The sequence below is a fragment of the Sceloporus occidentalis genome, unplaced genomic scaffold (assembly GCF_023333645.1).
Source record: "Sceloporus occidentalis isolate IW3139 unplaced genomic scaffold, rSceOcc1.0.p SCAF_6, whole genome shotgun sequence".
Taxonomy (NCBI): domain Eukaryota; kingdom Metazoa; phylum Chordata; class Lepidosauria; order Squamata; family Phrynosomatidae; genus Sceloporus; species Sceloporus occidentalis.
Window position 1 is genome coordinate 5,152,012 of NW_028316986.1, and position 19,904 is coordinate 5,171,915.

The 19,904-nt window shown below is 43.0% G+C and overlaps 1 protein-coding gene across 6 annotated transcripts in view; it reads left to right on the plus strand.

Moving 5' to 3' along the window:
- The window catches only part of LOC149310351 (homeobox-containing protein 1-like), a 157,081-nt gene that overhangs the window by 97,259 nt on the left and 39,918 nt on the right, over positions 1–19,904 (plus strand). For all 6 annotated transcript variants that reach the window (XM_089528784.1, XM_089528786.1, XM_089528781.1 and 3 more), the window contains exons 3-4: positions 3,136–3,621; positions 5,189–5,274. In XM_089528784.1, the coding sequence (XP_089384910.1) occupies positions 3,136–3,621; positions 5,189–5,274 (572 nt within the window). The remainder of the gene's footprint in view (positions 1–3,135; positions 3,622–5,188; positions 5,275–19,904) is intronic.

Below are 19,904 nucleotides of genomic sequence, written 5' to 3' on the forward strand. Positions count from 1 at the left end.
ACAAGCAGGGTGGGCCATGAGTACTGGGCCTACCCACACTTTTCCTCCAGGAGAGGGGTTCCCGCATTCTTGACACTCGCTCTGCCGTCCACTTCGCTCCTTGTCTCTCCCTCTTCTGACACCTTCTCCATGACCCTGTCTTCCGCCAACTCTCCTCCCTCCGGACGCCGCTCCCTTCCTCCTTATCAAGCCCTCGGGTCCTTTTCCCCGCCCTCAGGGCGTTGTCCCTAATTTGCCAATTTCCTCCAGCTGGTTCTCTACTCCTTCCCGCCTCTCCCCCTTCTCTCCAGGGTCCTCAAGCCCCCTTCTAGCCCACTCAACCCGACCTACTTCCTCCATCTCTCTACACATAGTTTTCTTTAAATTTTTTAAATGAATGAAAGGAATATTTTAACTCCTATTAAAATGTGAAGTCGAAGGCTTTCATAGCCGGCATCCATAGTTTTTTCTTGGGTTTTTTGGGCTATGTGGCCATGTTCCAGAAGAGTTTACCGGCTACCATGCAGCTGTGGACAAGTCTACATAGGGATCACCAAACACAGTGTACAAACACGAATCAAGGAACACGAGAAACACTGCAGACTGAGTCAGCTGGAAAAATCAGCAGTGGCAGTACATGTTATAAACCATTCTGGGCATAAAATACTGTTTGATAACACTGAAATTCTGGATCATACCAACAACTATCAGGTCAGAATGCACAGGGAAGCCATTGAAATCCACAAACATCTGGACAACTTCAACAGGAAAGAAGAAACCCTGAAAGTAAACAAAGGCCCTCTCCAGACGGGCCTTTGCGGCGCCCCGTCACATGCTAGGGGTTGGCCGAGGGCGCACCGCCCATATTGGCCTCACCCCTAGCACGTGACGGGGGTGTCAAAATGGCGGCACCCTGTACACATGGGCACTGCCATTTTGACGTGACAGATGCTTAGTGTCCACACATCCTGGTGTCATAAGGATGTCATGAGTGCGCCATTGGTGCACTGCGACATCCTTATGGCGCCGCAAGAAGGACCCGCTTTTTGCGGGTCCTTTTTGCTGCGCAAGGGAGCCGCACTGTTTGTCCACTGCGGCTCCCTCGCACAGCAAAACAAGGCGCGGGCAGACCGCCCTTTTTGGGTGGTCTGTATCCCGCCAAAGTTTGGCTACCAGTCCTGAAGGACAGCAAAATGAAGACTCAGCAAATGCAAATGAGAAACTACCCAGAGTCAGGGGCTTTCCCAGCAAATAATGATCACCAATTAGCAGACACTAATCCTCTTTGCATATCCTCCCACCCTGGGGCCCTGCCATTAACATCAGAACAATTCACAGATTAACATGGAATTCCTCCTGACCCAGGTTTACGCAGTATATATACATCCAGGTCTCTTCTAGGCCAATATTCTCTGAAGATGCCAGCCACAGATGCTGGCAAAACATCAGGAATAAACTCTTCTAGAACATGGCCACATAGCCCGAAAAACCCATAAAAAAATATCTTATTAAAATGTTTAGTTTAGTTGATCTAGCCAACTGATTGATAAAACACTGCTACTCTAGTTTTAAAACTGCCTTCTTTTACATCTGTGCAACTGGAAAACATATGTCCTTAATTCAGTATAAATGCTTATGTAGATAAGGATCTTTTTTTTAAAGCCTGCCCTGTGTTATTTCTTCATTCTCCTTTTCTTCTCATTTTCTTTGTTAACTTTCCTTGATTTGACTTTCAAGTATTTATTTTCTTCCAAAATATCTCTTCTCCTGTTTTCTTCTCTCTCTCCATACCTGTTGTGGTTATACAGAAGTGTGCGTATCTTCAAGTTGCCTGTTGACTTATGGCAACCCCATAAATTTCATAGGATTTTCTTAGGCAAAGAATATGCGGAGATGGTTTGGCATTCTTAAAAGAACAGGTAATCTCTTGCACCTGCTAAAATATTTTCTGCAACTTTTAAGGTCCAGGTGGTCATGTTCCTGAGTTGCATCAACACCCATTGTCAGAGTTTAGAAAAGTTGCTTTTTTGAGATGCAACACACACACACTCTAATCTCTCAGACAATAGCTGAACTCCAAAGGAAAGTAAACTCTTTCCATGTCCTATTCATTGCCTATGGTTTTTTGCTGTTAGGGAGGAAAAAGTAGCTGTCAGATCCTGGTAGCTGATGTAAAAAACAACAATGTACAGCCGGCCCTTTGTATCTGGGGGGAGGGGGTGGAGATCCTGTTCCAGACTCTCCCCCCCCCCCCGATGCCAAAAACGATGGGACATCAAGTACTACCAGGTTTAATGGCGACATGCAAAGCACATGGCTGCATGCATGCACCACCATTGGGGACAATGGGGCAGAGCCATCTATGGATGCTTAAACCCGTGGATGCTCAGATCCGCGGATGTCAAGCCTGTGGCTGGCAAGAGCCTTCTGTAACTTTCCCAAGTTTTAGATATATTTTGTTCATGCAGCTTATCCTAACCCAGTTGATCCTTCTTGAGAAAGGCTGCGGTTAGCGTTTCCCAGTGAGGAAAGGCCTTGTATTTCTCACAGAATTAAAGCATCCTTAAGAATGGGGATAACTACTGTATTTCATAACTTGATTTTCTAAATTTTGCTAAGAGGACTTTTCTAGGGCACAGAAAAGATAATCGTTTGGACAAATATTCCCTGAATCCCCCCCAGCTGGCATGGCCACTGGAGTTGTAGTCCAAAAGAATAACTTTCTGTTTCCATTACCCTTGATTGTTGTTACCATCAAGTCAACTTTGATTTATGGTGGACCTATGAATGAGAGACCTCCATGAGTCCTCATCCATCCAGCCTTTAGGGTGCACACAAACATTTATGTCTGCCAGAATTTTGGGTGTTCTTTGGCATCATTTCCTTTGCTTCATCCTTTACATCCTGTGTTACATGTCCCTAAGTCTTACCTTTGACTTATCCACTGGTCATATCAAAATCCATAATTTTGGTCCCAAAACCAGCCCTTGACTTATACGTGAGGTCAACGTATATTCTAGTAAATGTGGTATATAAAAAATAGAAATAGTAGATAATGGTTGAATCAACCGTCCGTTATTTGGGTCAATTTCCAAACTGAAACTGCTTTCATTCTCTTTCATTTCATCGTATGCCCTTTTTTCTCCCCCCTTCCAGTCTGCTGGAAACCATGTTTCACTACACCGACGAGCCCAGATTCACCATAGAGCAGATAGACCTGCTTCAACGCCTGCGGCGCACTGGGATGACACGCCACGAGATCCTCCATGCCTTGGAGACCTTCGACCGCCTTGACCAGGAACACAGTGATAAGTTCGGCCGGCGGTCCACCTACGGGGGCGGGGGCGGATCCTGCAGCAACAGCACCAACAATGTCCCAGCGTCTTCCTCCACAGCCACAGCTTCCACACAGACCCAGCACTCTGGGATGTCCCCTTCACCTAGCAACAGTTACGACACCTCTCCACAGCCTTGCACGACCAATCAGAATGGGAGGGAGAGTAGTGAGCGGTTGTCAGCCTTCAACGGGAAGATGTCGCCCACACGCTACCCGCTGGCAAACAGCATGGCCCAGCGGTCATACAGCTTTGAGGCCTCTGAGGAAGACCTGGATGTCGATGACAAAGTGGAGGAGTTGATGAGGTGGGTCTGGTGCTGTGGCCTCAGCTAGGACCTCCCCCTTCTCAAATCTACTTCTTCCCCTCCCCCTAAAAAATATGGTATAGAACTGCCTCTCCTCTGGGACCCAGTTTTGTGCATCAGGGGTTCATTGAAATTGCCAAAAGTGGTAAGAACAAAAACAAAAGAAAACTAGAAATGGCCAGAAATCCATTTCTTGTTTTGCAGATGTTGTTTTTTCTCAAGTATTCAGAGGAGAGCCAGTGTCATATAGTGGTTTCAGGATTGGAGTAGGACTGTGGAAGACTAGGGTTCAAAGGCCTACTCAGCCACAGAAACCCCCTGGGTGACCTTGGTCAAGTGACACTCTCAGCCTCAGAGGAGGGCTAGGGCAAACACACTGGGAATAAACGTACCAAGAAAACCCCATGGTAGGTTCACCTTAGTGTTGCCATAAGTAAAAAAATGACTTAAAGGCACATGACAACAACAATAACAAGGTTTAAAGAAAGCTAACTGGGGAAGAAAATTGCTTCATTTTTTAATTGCATCAGGAGCTGGCCACTTAATTCATGTTCCATTTGATCATTTTAGCCACAGGTTCTTTCTCCTTGTCCTCAATGTCCAGGGAATGGAGGACAGGGGCCCCCTCATAGCAGTAGTTCAGGGCAATCACCTTGCTGCAAACCATGACCCATAAGGGGCATCTGGCTTGGTAGAAATGGGTTTTAGAACAGATTAAGCTTGAATTCTCCCTGGAAGCCAGGATGACTAAACTGACACTGTCTTACTTTGGCTACATCATGAGAAGGCATGGATCATTAGAAAGAGAGAATGACCATATGCAGATGCTTAGACTCAATCGGGGAGGCCACAGGCCTGAGCTTGCAGGACCTAAGCAGATCAGTTGAGAGCAGGGGGACTTGGAGGTGTCTCATTCATAGGGTGGCCATGAGTCGAGGTTGACTCAAGGGCAGCTAACAACAACAAGGGAGAGTCAAGAGGAGTCTGTTTTTCAACTTTCCACACCACCCATGGAGGTAATAAGCCCCATCGTGCTTCTCCACAACTGACAGGGAATTTCTCTGTTACCCCCAGGTGTCAAAATGTGGCTTGCTTTGATGCTCATTTGGGCTGCATTCCCCCGTAGAAGAGCCTCAGGATTTGGAGAGTGGTTTTTTACTTTTTTTTATGGACGAAGCTGCCAGGACTGCTGATTTCCTCCCTTTTCCTAAGACGCTGGTGGGAGAGATTTATTCATTCCCCTATAATGAAACTTTGTGCATTCCATATGGCTTGCATGAATTTATACAGGCCGTGAGTCATCCATTCTTCTCCTTGTAGGCTTTGATCAACCGATGACACTGATTAAAAGAAATGTCCGCTGGCGAGAGCAATATATCAAACAACCCCCCTCCATTTTTCTGTCCCCCATAAAAAGCATCTTCAATTTTTACTCGGGTCTCTCTCTCTCTCTCTCTCTCTCTCTCTCTCTCTCTCTCTCTCTGTGTGTGTGTGTGTGTGTACTCCTCCCTCTTACATAATTTTCCCCTCTCTCCATACCCCCCTTCCCACACCCCTGATTCTGTAGGAGGGACAGCAGCGTGATAAAAGAGGAAATCAAAGCCTTCTTGGCCAACCGGAGGATTTCACAAGCCGTTGTTGCACAGGTAACAGGTAAGGGTGCCAGAAATGTTCCTCTCCTTCACCACTACTGCCACTGTCCCACTCCCCATTCCAAAGCAGTGGCGCTATGTCGTTTCTTGTCTCCTCTCCTGCCGGTGCAGATGTTGGGAATATCGTTTGGCTTTCTGCATTGCAGTGCAGATCTGTCAGCTTAGTCATGATAATGTATGCCTTTGATTTAAGACCCATTGTCCCTCACGTCATGATATTTCCCTAGTGAATCTGCTCCCTTCCCCCTTCGCCCGGCTTCATCTGGTCCCTCCCTCCTTCCCCTTGTGTGACTTATGCTATCTGGGTTTTATTTCAAAACCCACCACCCCCTTTTCATAATATTGTGAAGAAGTATCAAGTGCTTCCGTTAGAGCTGAAAGGGCTTTGTGTTGTCCCCCCCTTGATTCTAAAATCACATGTGGCAATCATCACTCACAGGCTTCCTTTTCAGGGTGGAAAGATAAGGCTCTCTCTTTGCACTGTGTACCTTGAGGAAGAGGTTCCATCCACCGGGGCACTTAGCTGGGAAGGATGGTGAATTAGATAGTTTATTTTATTTGATCTGTAAAAGGGGTGAGCAGCTGCCAGAGGCTGCAAAGAGGGGTTTGGCCCCACATGGGGCCGTGGATAGCTTCACATCTCCCTCTCCTGTGTCCTCTAATCCACCCACTTAAATTTAAAAAAGCAACAACTCAGAATGACCTCTGGCCCTCTAGGGGCATGGGGGTCACTTTCTCCATTTTCCCAGCCCCCTTCCCAGATATGGTAGTCCTAGGAGAAGCCTTGGGGGAAAAACCCCAAAAGATCATAGAATTAACTGGGAGTTTTAATGGAGGACATGTAGGTCATTATTATTTTATTTATTTCATAAAAATTATCCCCCCCTCCCATTTTTATTTGGTAGCATGGGATAGTCTCAAATATGGCCTACAATGATTGCAGAGGTCTGTATTTTTACCCTCACTAATTTATAATTTTCCCAGTCTGCTGATCCGCCAACAATTCTCTCCTCTCTCTTTCCTTTGTTGCCTCTGTAACTGCTCTTGTTTAAGTTGTAAGCTCCTGCAGGCAGGGCTTTGTGCGGTTGTTTGTGCTGTTAATCCTTAAAGTGGTGTGGACATCCCCAGCAGTGTGAGGATCACTGTCCTGCTAAATCATGCACATTAATACTATACTTCAGGTATGGACCATTCTGTAGCCAGGACAGCATTATCCAGACACTACAGGCAGAGGGTTTACCAGGCTTGTGGAAACCAGAGCGATGGAATAGGTACACTTTGACTCCAACTCCTCTAATTAAAAAAAACAAAACATTATTGTTATCTATTTATTTAGGGGATTTATATTCCATGTTTCTCCCCAAATGGGATTCAAGGTGGCTTGATTTTTTTACTATCTGACTCTGACCCCTACGTAAATGGCAAGTGTATATTAATCAATACAGTTTGAGCACTTCTAATCTGCAAACCTCTAGAAATGGAAACTTGTTGCTCCCAACTGTCTATTCCACCTTCAAGGCGGCAGCTGCAGAACTTCTGCTTATTCGTCTCTCAGATTCTCCGTCTCTCTCCAGCCTTGCATTTCATACACAACACAAGTACTGAGTGGGTAAGACACAAGGCTGGAGAGAGAAGAATGAGCAGGAGCACCATAGCTGCTGCTTTGATGGCAGAAACAGACAACTGATAGCAAAAAACCTCAAGGCGTTGGAACTGTGAAATGGCGGGAATCCAAGTGTAGTGCTTGGCATAAGTCCATGTCTCCCAGGATTTCACAGATTCTCATGTCTCTCTCCAGCCTCACAAATATAGTACAGCTGTATACTACACTACTTATGTATTCCAAAATAAATAAAAACAACAACAGCAACAAAAACCCAACTCCAAAACACTTCAAGTCACAAGCATTTTGAATGAGGGCTAGTCAATCTGTAATAGCAAATTTACTGTAGTAAAGTGGTAGCACAAAACATACCTCCACCACCATGTGAATCTCCAGGCTACTCAGAGAGATAGAACATAAAATACATTAATTGGTTTAAATTTCTGAACAAGAAATCTTTTCTAAATCCCTATGAAAATAAACATGCAAAAAACTATACATTTAGCTTGAAATTTTAAAAAAACTTCAAAAAGCAAACCTTGATTTTGCCATTTTATATAAAGGAAGCCATTTTTCTATGCCATTATATATATTGGGACTTGAGCATCCAAGGATTTTGGTATCCACTGAGTGGGGTGTGGAACCAGACCCCAGTGGATACCAAGGGCCCAGTGTACATATATTGTTATAATAATTTTTATGTTGGAATTAGGGTTGCCATGAATCAGAAACCATTTGAAGGCACACAATAACGACAACAACATTGGAGATGGAGTTGGTACATTTCTACTGACTCTGACTCCACCCAAAATTTATTCTGACTCTTAATGCTAGAGTCCTGGTGGATACCTCAAGTTTGCAAGATTGGCAGGACTACGAGGTTTTGGGGGTGGTTGGGTCATAAAGGGGACCATTCTCCCATCATCTGAGTGAAGGCTGAATACACTCAGAGGGAATGGAAAGTGTGCAATATTGCAGTTGGATTGAAAACACAAGGGAGGGAATGAAACCAACTCGCTGGGAAGGAACATGACTCTCCAACTGGTACCTGGAACAAGAGTGTTTCGTTGTTGCAAATTTCCTTGTAAATGTCACACCCATTTGCAGAATTCTTTAGGAATGGGATTTGTGTGGCCCTCTGGATTTTGTTGGATTGCAGTTCCTAATATTCTTCACCACTGGGTATGATTCTACGAATTACAGTCCAGCAACATCTAGAGGGCTGGATAATTCCAATTTTGGGCTTGAATCACCCTTCTCATGGAGAATGGACCATTAGTGCTTGAACCAAATGACCTCTGATTCAATTCCCAGCAAAAGAGTGTTTTTGAGAACAGACCTGGAGAATGATCTGGAGAGCAGCTGCAAGTCAGAGTAGACAACACAGGGGCTGCATTGATTTTAACTGTATGTTAATATGAGGCGTGTTTCAACCAGTGCGTGACAGACCCCAGAGCAATGGCTGCAAAAAATCAGAGCTTGAAAAGTTCCTTTTTTTCAGACTACAGCTCTTCCATTTTCATCTCCAGTGGCTTGGGGATTCTGGGAGTTGCAGTCCATATACACAAAAAGGAAACTTCCCAAGCTCTTGCAAAAGCTCAGCACCTGCCCTTGGGAGGACGATAACTTGGAACGTTTATAGCTGAGCTGTCCCAAGTGAAATGAGCTGCATTGTGTACACTCTCCCCTTGGAAATTAAAATTGGTAATTTCAGTCTAGGCTGATTCTGAGCACAACCCTTCTTTATTTTTTCCCTCCACTGAATACGTCTGGAATGAGATCATTTCCATCCAGCCTGCAGTTATTGTCGTCACCTTCCCTGATTCGTACAACCTTTTCACGAAGTGGAAGGCTGCCTGCTTAGAGAAGTCAAGCCATATTAAGCAGCGTGTTGAGAATTAACATGTAGGGACACACCTGCGTGAAGGCAGTCCAAATCTGGTGGAAAATATTAACTTCTTTGCTTTCATCCATGGCTGAGTCAGGACTGTGAGATGGATAGGTTGGAAATCTTTGCTTATTTAGTTCTTGGACACCAGAATACATAATTTCAAAGGTTTTCTCTCCATTTAGTGAGAGAATGAGAAATTGTATGCATTTTTAAAATTTATTCATTTATTTTTGCATTTCAAAACATGTTTTAAGAGCATTGCTTGCACCAAAAAAGCATGTTTTTTAACACTAAGGCCAACATTTTTTGGGCTGGAAGAGACCATGAGAGCCAAATTTACAGGGGTTTATAAATAAAATGTAATAATAATGATGATGATTATAATCCGGTTCAACCCCCTGCCATTCAAGAATACACAATCAAAGCAATTTATGTGCTTTGTACTTTCTGTGCAACATACACAATTTTCTGCTCATGTACACAAAAGCTTGTTGTGCAAGTTATAAGGTGTTTAATCTCATGATATTTGACCTTTTTCTTGATGGAATGTTCAGATGTATTTTTCTGTTGAGACAAGATTGTTTACAAATATTATTTACCTCTCTAGAGATGAAGGGGAAGAAGGGAATTTAGTATTGCCAGAACTATCATCTGATGAAATGTTTTTAGTTGTTTTTAATTTGATTAAATCGGCATGCACTGGCATATGAATAGCACAATAGTGCCAAAGGAAGGGTGTGGGGAGTCCTTCCTCTCTTTCAAAAAAGCTGTTCACTTTCTTACCCTCAGAGAAGAAGATAGTGGTAAATCTCTCAATAAATATAATTAAGGTTAAGGGAACCAGAGGTTGGAGTTGGCTTAAAGGTAAATAATAATAATAACATGTGCAGTCAAAGGCTTTCATGGCTGGCATCCATAGTTTTTTGTGGGTTTTTCGGGCTTTGTGGCCATATTCTAGAAGAGTTTCTTCCTTGCCTTTTTCCAGGCAAGCATTCTCTGAAGATGCCAGCCACAGATGCTGGTGAAATGTCAGGAAGAAACTCTTCTAGAGCATGGCCACATAGCCCGAAAAACCCACAAAAAACTAATAATAATAACAATATAACATGAATGAGCTTCACTGCACCCCTGTCCTGTTGGCTGACATCGCTTAAGGCCTACCAGTTGGACAGCGTATAAAGAGAATGTTTGAGTAAAAAAGACTGTTAGTAAGTTATCCTACATGAGTCATTCCCAAACTGTGTCCTTTAAGAGATTTTGGACTTCAGCTGCCAGAAGCCTCAGCCAAGATGGCCAATAGCTTGGGATTCTGGGAATTGAAGTACAAAATCCCTTAAAGATCACAGTTGAGGGATCACTGGCCTACATTAATGGAACTGTGATTTCCAGGATTCTATATTCTGTGTTCGTCAGTCCTCATCCTGTGTCCTTTGGCTGGCTTGCCTCTCTGACCTTGGCCCTGTTTCAGGCTGGGCAGAGGTGATGCAGAGAACAAAACGACGTGGAGAACAAAACATATGAGGAATGGTTGAAGGAGCTGGGCATGTTCAGATTGGTGAAGAGAAGAGTAAGGGGTAACTTGAGTGCACTCTTTAAATACCTCAAGGACTGCCAAAGAGAGGAAGGGAGCAGTTTGTTCTCTGGTGCTCTGGATTTCGACTGAGCATTAAAAGGAACCTCTTGACAATGAGAGCAGTTAGGCAGTGTAATCAGTTACCTAGCGATAGGGTAAGGATCTCTTTCTCTGGACAGCTTCAGATAGAGGCTAGACAGTATCATGCTGGGGATGCTCTAGCTAGATTTCCTGCACTGAACAAGGGTTGGACTCACTGGCCTCTGGGGGACCCTTCTAATTCTGATTTTGTGATCCAGCATGGCTTTTATGCTGTTTTATGCTATTACTAGCATTAGGGGGAATAGCTAATACCCCAGAGGACAGGATCAAGTTTCAAAATGACCTGAATAGACTAGAAAGCTGGGCCAAAGCTAACAAAATGAAATTCAACACGGAGAAATGTAAGGTATTGCACTTAGGGCGGAAAAATAAAATGCACAGATATAGGATGGGTGACACCTGGCTGAATGAAACTACGTGTGAAAGGGATCTAGGAGTCCAAGTAGACCACAAGTTGAACATGAGTGAACAGTGTGATGCGGCAGCTAAAAAGGCCAATGCTATTTTAGGCTGCATCAATAGAAGTATAGTGTCTAGATCAAGAGAAGTAATAGTGCCACTGTATTCTGCTTTGGTCAGGCCCCACCTGGAATATTGTGTCCAGTTCTGGGCGCCACAATTCAAAAAGGACATTGAGAAACTGGAGCGTGTCCAAAGGAGGGCGACAAAAATGGTGAAGGGTCTGGAGACCATGCCCTATGAGGAACGACTTAGGGAGCTGGGGATGTTTAGCCTGGAGAAAAGAAGGTTAAGAGGTGATATGATAGCCCTGTTTAAATATTTGAAAGGATGTCATATTGAGGAGGGAGCAAGCTTGTTTTCTGCTGCTCCAGAGAACAGGACCCGGAACAATGGAAGCAAGCTACAGGAAAAGAGATTCCACCTGAACATTAGGAGGAACTTCCTGACAGTAAGGGCTGTTCGACAGTGGAATGCACTTCCTCGGAAGGTGATAGAGTCTCCTTCCTTAGAGGTCTTTAAACAGAGGCTGGATGGCCATCTGTCAGGGATGCTTTGATTTGGATTTCCTGCATGGCAGGGGGTTGGACTGGATGGCCCTAGTGGTCTCTTCCAACTCTACGATTCTATGATTCTATGATTCTAAAGCCGAAAATGGCATGAGAGTAATAACTTGTAGAGTGAAGAATAGAGTAGAAGAATAGAGCACAAGAGTAATAGCTTGTCAGGTGAAGAGGAGTGAAATGGTATGCCCCATGTGAGGGGAAAGTCCTATTTTATAGGAAATAAATGAGCAGAAGAAATTGATCTAAAATGAATTCATATGTGTAGAGGGTTTTGATATAGAAATGTATTGATTTATTTATATCCTGGTTTTCCCCCAGTCTGGGACTCAAAGTGGCTTATACAAGTTAAAAATAGATACAAATGGAGGTTCATCATATCAAAGTTAAATTATCAATGCAAACAAAAGCAGCTAAAAGCATGCCTTCTGCTTTGCTCAGGCCTCACCTGAGTCCAGTTCTGGGCACCACAGTTCAAGAAGGATGTTGACAAGCTGGAGCATGTCTAGAGGAGGGTGACCAAAACAGTGAAGGATCTGGAAACCATGCCCTATGAGTAGTGCCTTAGGGAGCTGGGTATATTTAGTCTGGAGCAGAGAAGGGTAAGAGGTGGTATGATAGCAGAATGCCATATTGAAAAAGGAGCAAGTTTGTTTTCTGCTGCTGTAGAGAATAGGACGTGGGGCAAGCTTCAAACTACAGGAAAAGGGATTCCACTTCAACTGTAGAAGGAACATCCTGACAGTAGGAGCTGTTCAACAGTGGGAGACACTCCCTTGGAGTGTAGTGGAGTGTCCTCCTTTGGAAGTCTTTAAACAGAGCCTGGATGGCCATCTGTCGGGAGTGCTTTGATGGTCGGGGATTGGACTGGATAGCCTTTGTCCTGTTTTCCAATTCTGTGATTCTGTAACTCTAGGATTCTAATCCTAAGAAGAAAACTAGCCTCCTATTCTTATTTATTACTTCTTTTGTATGTTGCCTTTCTCCCAGAAGTTGAAATTCTTTATTACGGTCAAAGACCAGCATCAATACAAAATAGAACATAAAAAATAGAACAATACACATAAAGAGATTGCTTGGGATAAAAATCTGCCAACTAGAAATGTAAATAATTCACTTCTATTACATTTAAGATAGCTTCATTTAAAATAAAATAAATAAAATAAAAATGAACCTTTATGGGTTTCCACCCTTAAGATAGAAATAATAAAGGTAGATTAGCAATATCAGATTTTACCCAGACATGCCGTACCAGACATGACACAATATTATGTGTTTAACTTTGATCAATTGTTTCTCCCAGAAGGGACCCAAGGCAGCTTACAGATAATTAAAAAAAAAAAACCTACAGAAAAATTTAAAACAATTAAAATAATCATCTAAAAACAGTAGAAAATTACATAAAAATATAAAAAAGGTTAAAAGCATGATTAAGAGGGTGTACAGACCAGTGATAAAGGCCGGCCTGGAGGTGGAATGGGGGCACGGCATCCGCAAGACACAAGCCCTGACTCCATCTCCATGCCAGCGATGATGCAGTGCCAAAGGAGCACCAAAAAGCCGTGGTGACTGTGGCTATGGCACCCTTTCTGTGGCTCCTTTTTGCACTATGGAAAGATGAGATTGGGGCTGCGGCATGTAGTTGCTGCGGCCTCGATCTGGCGCTAAAAGGGGCAGCTGAAGGCCACCCCTTAGGGGCAGTCTGGTGAGCCCCTAAAACACACTAAAACATATCTTCTCCCCCTGAAGAATCAATCTTCAGTGACATGTGAGAAGAAAATGTCTTCATCTGCTTGCAGAAGAATATCAAGGAGGGTGCCAATGTCCAGAGCCTGGGACACCAAGTAGGCCCCATCTCATATAGTCCATGAAATGTACCTGTAAGTGTAGTGGGACAGACAGAACATTCCAAGACACAGGCAGGCTTATAAGGGATTCTTCAGATAACCTGGATCTGAGTTATATAGGGCTTCAGAAGTCATAACCATCTCTTTGAAGTAGTGTGAAAACTATCACCCTTGAAATTAATTTGGCCGGATTTCAGGTAGTAAGTGTTCTGTTGCTCTGCCCTTTGAGACCTCAGCTGTTTTGAGCAAGAGCTAATAGGTGTAGACCTCCCACAGAATGAGAAAGATTTGAGTTTCACAAAGACATCCCTGTCCAGGTGAGATGGGGCCTGGAAGGAACATGGGGGCCTCCAGGTGATCTATGCACTTCCCATGGTCCTTTCTCATTGGCTCTGTTGTCTAAGGCTGGTGAGCGTGAGAGTTGACCAACTTCTGGAGGGCCACACATTCTCCACGCCAGCACTGAAGAGAAGGAGGAGAAGAAAAAAGAATATGGAAATGTCTCTACCCCACCCCATGTACTGCACCAAAATAACACTTCTGTTATTATGCTTTTTAGCATAAAGTTCTTAATGTGTTATATCAAATCCTATCAAGAAACAACAACTGATACAGCATTAGGCCAAAAATAGTGACATCGTCTGGATTTTTAAATTTTTTATTTTTAGAGACTCTTCTGAAAGGGTTTCGGTACGAAGATAAACAAGACTCTGATGGGTTGGGCACAGTATTAATAATATACAGATAAGAAGGATGACAGTGTAGATGGAAGCTAAGAATAGCTTGGCCAGAGTAATTGCGGAGTAATCGGGCTCTTTCTTTCATGCTCTCTCCCTCTTGAGGTGAGTTTGGAGAACAACACGCAGTAGGACCAGGTTGTGAGTTGTCCAAATAGGGTCTTCTTAGTTCAGTGTGATTTGCTTTAGTTCATTAAAAGTGTCTTATCGGGCAAAACAAACAAACAAACAAAAAATATGAGGAATATTTTAAAGGAAACAGTGAAGGAAATGCTGCTGGCAACCAAATAAAGCCTTGAAGTGTGTTAAAGATGATGGTCTGAATCTTAATGATAATTCCTAACAGTTGATGAAATTAGTTGTTGACTGCTGGGTCAACACATGAGTAAACCCTGTTGTGACCATAGGTATACTCTTGTCAGGACTAGAAGTAGGATTCTGGCAAATATATTTCCAACTGCCTTGATCTGTTTAAATACATCAAAAAGAACATCTTTCTTCAGAAATGTGAGATGTAAGAAATCAGTTAAGTCCAGTATATTGGCAAAAGCATTTCTCTTGTCATATTTACAGGTCATGTTTAGGACCAACAGCCCAGGTGACTGACTTGTATGTTGCCAAGTGACTTACAGGATAGGGCTCTTGTACTTTTGATGGTTGTGCTAGTCTGCTGCCACACTGGAGACACTGCCTTAACTCTCCAGGCTCCATGGTATGGAAGCTTGGGATTTATAGTTTGTTGTGGAGCCAGAGCTCTCTGACAGAGAAGGCTAAATATCTCACAAAATTACAAATCCCAGAATTCCATAGCATGGAGCCATGACAATTGAACCAGTGTCAAACTGCATTAATTCTGCAGGTGATGTGAAGTATACATGCAATGGACAGGAATTTCTTCATCTCACAACTCAGTTGAATTGCTTTGCAAAAGGAAGTGTTAAACTGAATTTAATCCCTCCTTTGTTTCAAAAGTGTCTGTTGTATCATTATCATTATGGTACATCCCTTCTGCTGTATCAAGGGTAGTGTCTTGAGTCCCTGTATTGGAAGAAAGGCGGTTAATAATAATAATAATAATTAATAATAATAATAATCCTGATCCCTCTTCCCATTACTCAAAAATGCACACACATACCCCATCTCCTTCCCTTTTGGTGAGAGAGAGAGAGGGACTTTTCATAAAGATAGGGCCATTTCTCTTGTTCTACTCCCAGGCAGCATCTCTGATCACACCAGAAATGTATAGTGACTGGCTAAACTGCTGTTTACTACCAGGTCTTGCGCATGGGTGTGTGTCCAGATCATTCCAGCCAGCACAAAATGAACGGCCGAGTGAGTCACTCAATTTCCTGGTGGACATGTTCATAATATCCTATAAGCTAGTGTTCTGCTCCCCCCCCCATGCACCATTGTCTATCTTTGCAGGCGGTCGGAGCAATTAATCACAATAATGTCATCTGAAAATTAGGTCTCTTCAACTGAAGAGCTCAAAGCCTTTTATATTAATAATAATAATTTTTTTAAAAAACCCAGTGACTGGGATTTTTATAAAACATGCCAGATGTGTTCTGCCGAAACTATATAATGGGCGGGGGGGGGATGGATTGCTTCCTATTTTATAACTTGCAAGTCTTATCCTTTGATCTGCAACTCTAAGCACCTTTGATCTGCAACTCTAACGTGATTTGTTTTTAATTAAACTGGAGATGCCATGGGGTGGGCCTTATGCCAAGGATCTTTTGGTCCAAGAGCTGAACTGGTTTTTAGAGTTCAGGGAGTGTGTGTTCCTGTGGTGGGCCTTGTGAGGACCTCCACCCCACACTAGGATGCCCAACTTAACACCAGCCTTGATTCATTACTGGTGCCACCATAGTTGCCGTGTATCAGAATGTCACCACTCCAGCAGCGCCACTGTAGCAGTCCCAGAAGCACATGTGTATATTACAAGACTAATTAATTGAACAGATGTTCACCATACAGTTAAAGACTGCTTGGTGTACAGAAGCTTACGGTTACAAAATTTCAAGGCTTAGTTGTTTTCATTGCTTATTTAACTCATCTAAATCCTCTCTTTGACTTGACACATCACACTGTCTCTCCTCTTAACTAACGTTTAAGTGCAGTCTCTTGAGTCTAGCTAATTCATATCTGTCACTGACCAGTGGGCTCTCAGGAGACTTCCAAAGACCCCTGAACCCTAAATTATTATTTTTTAAATATCCAGCTGAAAATTGGATGGAAAAACAGGCCAGACTTTTTAAAAACCTAATTAAAGCACTTTCTAGGCTCCTTCAACATTATGTGTTCTCACCTCCTCCTGAGAGTTCACTCATCTTAAAACATAATATACATCATATTGAGGGCCTAAATATCCTAAACTTTAAATGCACCCAGTCCCATCTGATCTTGGAGCTAAGCAGGGTCAACACTGTTTAGTCCTTGGATGGGAGACTGTCATTAAATAGTAGGTGCTGTAGGCAATATTTCAGAGGTAGGAACTGGCCAAACCAGGTCTGAGTTTTCGTTGCTTGAGAAAATCCATTGAAATTCATGGAATCACCATAAGCTGACAGGTGACTTGAAGATGTGTTCATGTACCCACATGGGCATATATCACATACATGACCATGTGTTGTTGTGTGCCTTCAAGTCATTTCCGACTTATGTTGACCCTAAGGTGGGCCTATCATAGGGTTTTCTTGGCACGTTTCTTCAGAGTAGGTTTGCCATTGCCATCCTCATGACCATACTTTACTTTATTCTCTCTCTGTGTATGTATGTGCTTTCAAGTCAAGTCAAGCCTAGCCTGTTGATTTACGGAGATCACACGAATTTCATAGGGTTTTCGTAGGCAAGAAATACTCAGTAGTTTTGCCAGTTGTTGTTAACTGCCCTCAAGTCGACTCTGACTCATGGTGACCCTTTGGATGAGACATCTCCAAGACCCCCTGTCCTCCAATGTTGTGTGTGGGTCTTGCAGATTCAGGTCCTAATTGAATCTAGCCATCCAACATGAAGTCTTTCTCTCTTTCTACTGCTCTCTACCTTTCCTAGCATTATTGTGTTTTTGCATGAGTCATGCCTTCTCATGATGTGGCCAAAGTGTGACAGCCTTGGTCTCATCATCTGGGCTTCTAGGGAGAGTTCAGGCTTGATCTGTTCAAGTACCGATTTTATCATCAGTTCTTTTGTCTGAAAAAAAGTCTACAGAACATGATGTTTGTTGGTGATCTCCCCATCCAAGTGTTAACCATCACCGACCCTGCCCACTCTGCAGTTGCCCACCTGTGTATAAGGAACCATGTATTAAGTTACTACCAAATTCATTGTTTGCTTTCTGGGTTCTTGGGACATCTCTCTCTTTTCAACAAGGATCTGTTCTTTGGGGCTGTGCCACTGCTATGTTTCTATGAAGCCAGACCTCCTAATGACAGTAACCACCACTGTGGTTGAACATAGTTTCTGAATCATGCTGAGGTGATGTCAAGACACTCATACAGATTTTTTTAGCCAGAAGTGCTAATTTACTTGTTATATTTATATCCGACTTTTCCTCTCAAGTGAGCCCAAAGTGGCACATATACCTTTCTTCCTCCTACAGTATTCTGTCAGCAACACTGTGAGGTAGGTCAGGCTCAAAGAGAATGATGGATTCCAAGTCACCCAGTTGTTGCATGGCTTAGTTGGAAATAGAGCCTGGATCGCAGAAGACCACCACACCACACCAGTTGTCTTGTCTTTATTAGGTAAAATTTGACTTACTAGTTAGTTGCAACTAGAGTAGACCAATTGGATAAGTCAGTAGGTAGGTGAATCTTAGAATCATGAAATTGAAATTGAGTTGGAAGGGACCATTTAGACCAGGGATTCCCAAACTGTGGTCCTCCAAGTGTTTTGGACTTCAGCTCCCAGAAGTCCCAGCCAGCTTGGTCAACAGTCAGGAATTCTGGTAGCTGAAGTCCAAAACATCTGGAGGAGCAAAGTTTAAGAAACACTGATCTTGACCAATCCCCTGCCAATGAAGGAATACATAACTAAAGCACCTCTGAAAGAGGCTCATCCAAGCTCTGATTAAAGACCCCCAAAGAAAGAGACTCCACCATCCTCCAAGGCAGTCTGTTCCTCACTGCTGAGCAGTTCTTGCTGTCAATATATTCTTTTCTTGTAATTTGAATTCATTGGTTCATGCTCTAGACTCTGGAGCAGCATAAAACAAGCTCGCTCCTTCTCTGGAGCAGCAAAAATGAGCTCGCTCCTTCTACATGACATCCCTTCAGATAAGGAAAAGAATATTGTAGACTTTTGAGAATAAACGTAAAAGAAATTGTACTATAAACTTTTGTGCAGTTGATCTGCCTCTTCAGATGCATAGAGGAAGTAGACTGAGGGGCAAAACAGACGGCCCTGATAGAACAGCATCTCTTTCAGCACCGTATTAGGGATGCAGAAACCACATGCCATGGCTCTGATCCATCAGCTTGCCAGCTCAAAATGAGGCAGAAAAATGCCGCTCCTTTTAGAGCTGGCAAAAAAGTGCCTTTGCCGGACCAGCAGCACTTTTTGGCGCTCCTTTCGGCATGTGACATGTAAACACTGCGCCAAAAGAGTGTCATGATGCCACCCGCCATGCAGTCAGGTGGGCAGCGTGGGGGCATGCATCGTTTAAATGCCATACCCTCACACCGGTGCTTCAAGCCGTTCTGTTTAGCCCCTAATTCTACAAAAGCTTATGCTACAATTTCTTTTACGCAGACTCAAAGGTGCTACAAGATCACTTTGGACAGTAATATTCCAGACTTAACACAACTATATCTTTGAATCTCTTCAGATATTTAAAGATAATTATCATGTCACCTCTCAGTCTTCTCTTCTCTGACCTAAACATACCAAGCTCCTTCAGTCATTCCTCATAAGACATGGTTTCCAGACCTTTGATCATCTTGATGGCCATTCTCTGTACACATTCCAGCTAATCAATATTCTTCTTGAACTGTGCTACCTAGGACTGGATACAGTATTCTAATTGAGGTCTGACCTAAGCAAAATAGAGTGGCACTATTGCTTTCCTTGATCTGGATACTACACTTCTATTGATGTAGCCAGGATCTTATTGGCTTTTTAAGCTGCTGCATCACACTATTGACTCATGTTTAGTTTGTGGCCTTCAAAGACCTCTAGATCCTTTTCACATATACTGCTCTCAAGCTAGGTACCACCCAACCTATATTCATGCCTTTCATTTTTCTTTCCTAGATGTAGTACCATTTAGCCCTGCTGAAATTCATGTTATTAGTTTGGTCCCAACTCTCCAGTCTGTCAAGGTCATTTTGACAACCAATATTAAAAAAAAAAGCAATGGGGAAACAACAAAATAATAATGTAAACTACCAACAAAAATCCCAATAATTACTATTTTCAAGCGCAGTATATTGGACAGTGTACCACTTAATCAATTTAAAGATATTTTTTTTTATGAATTCCAACAAACTGTACTGTTTGGCTGTATTACTATAACTGTACAATGTTTATACAATACCATTTATCATAACGTAATCTGAAAAGCACAGGGAGAAAAGGAAGACTAAGAATTCCTCCAGCTTCTGGTTATAATATGAGTACAATATAGGTGTTTTTATTTTTATTTTTTTGGAAATTTAGTGAAGCTGTTGTAGTTAGGGATAACTGTAGGAATCAGGCTGATATTCTTGAGGTGCTGTGTTCCCCCATTTGATGTCAGGCTGACATTAAACGACCAACCCTACTCACCCCTGCAGTATAAAGGCTGTGGACAGGTGACGGAGGGGCAAGAAAAGCCACAGCCTCTTCTCTTATCTCTATCTTTGTCTCTTTCCTCCA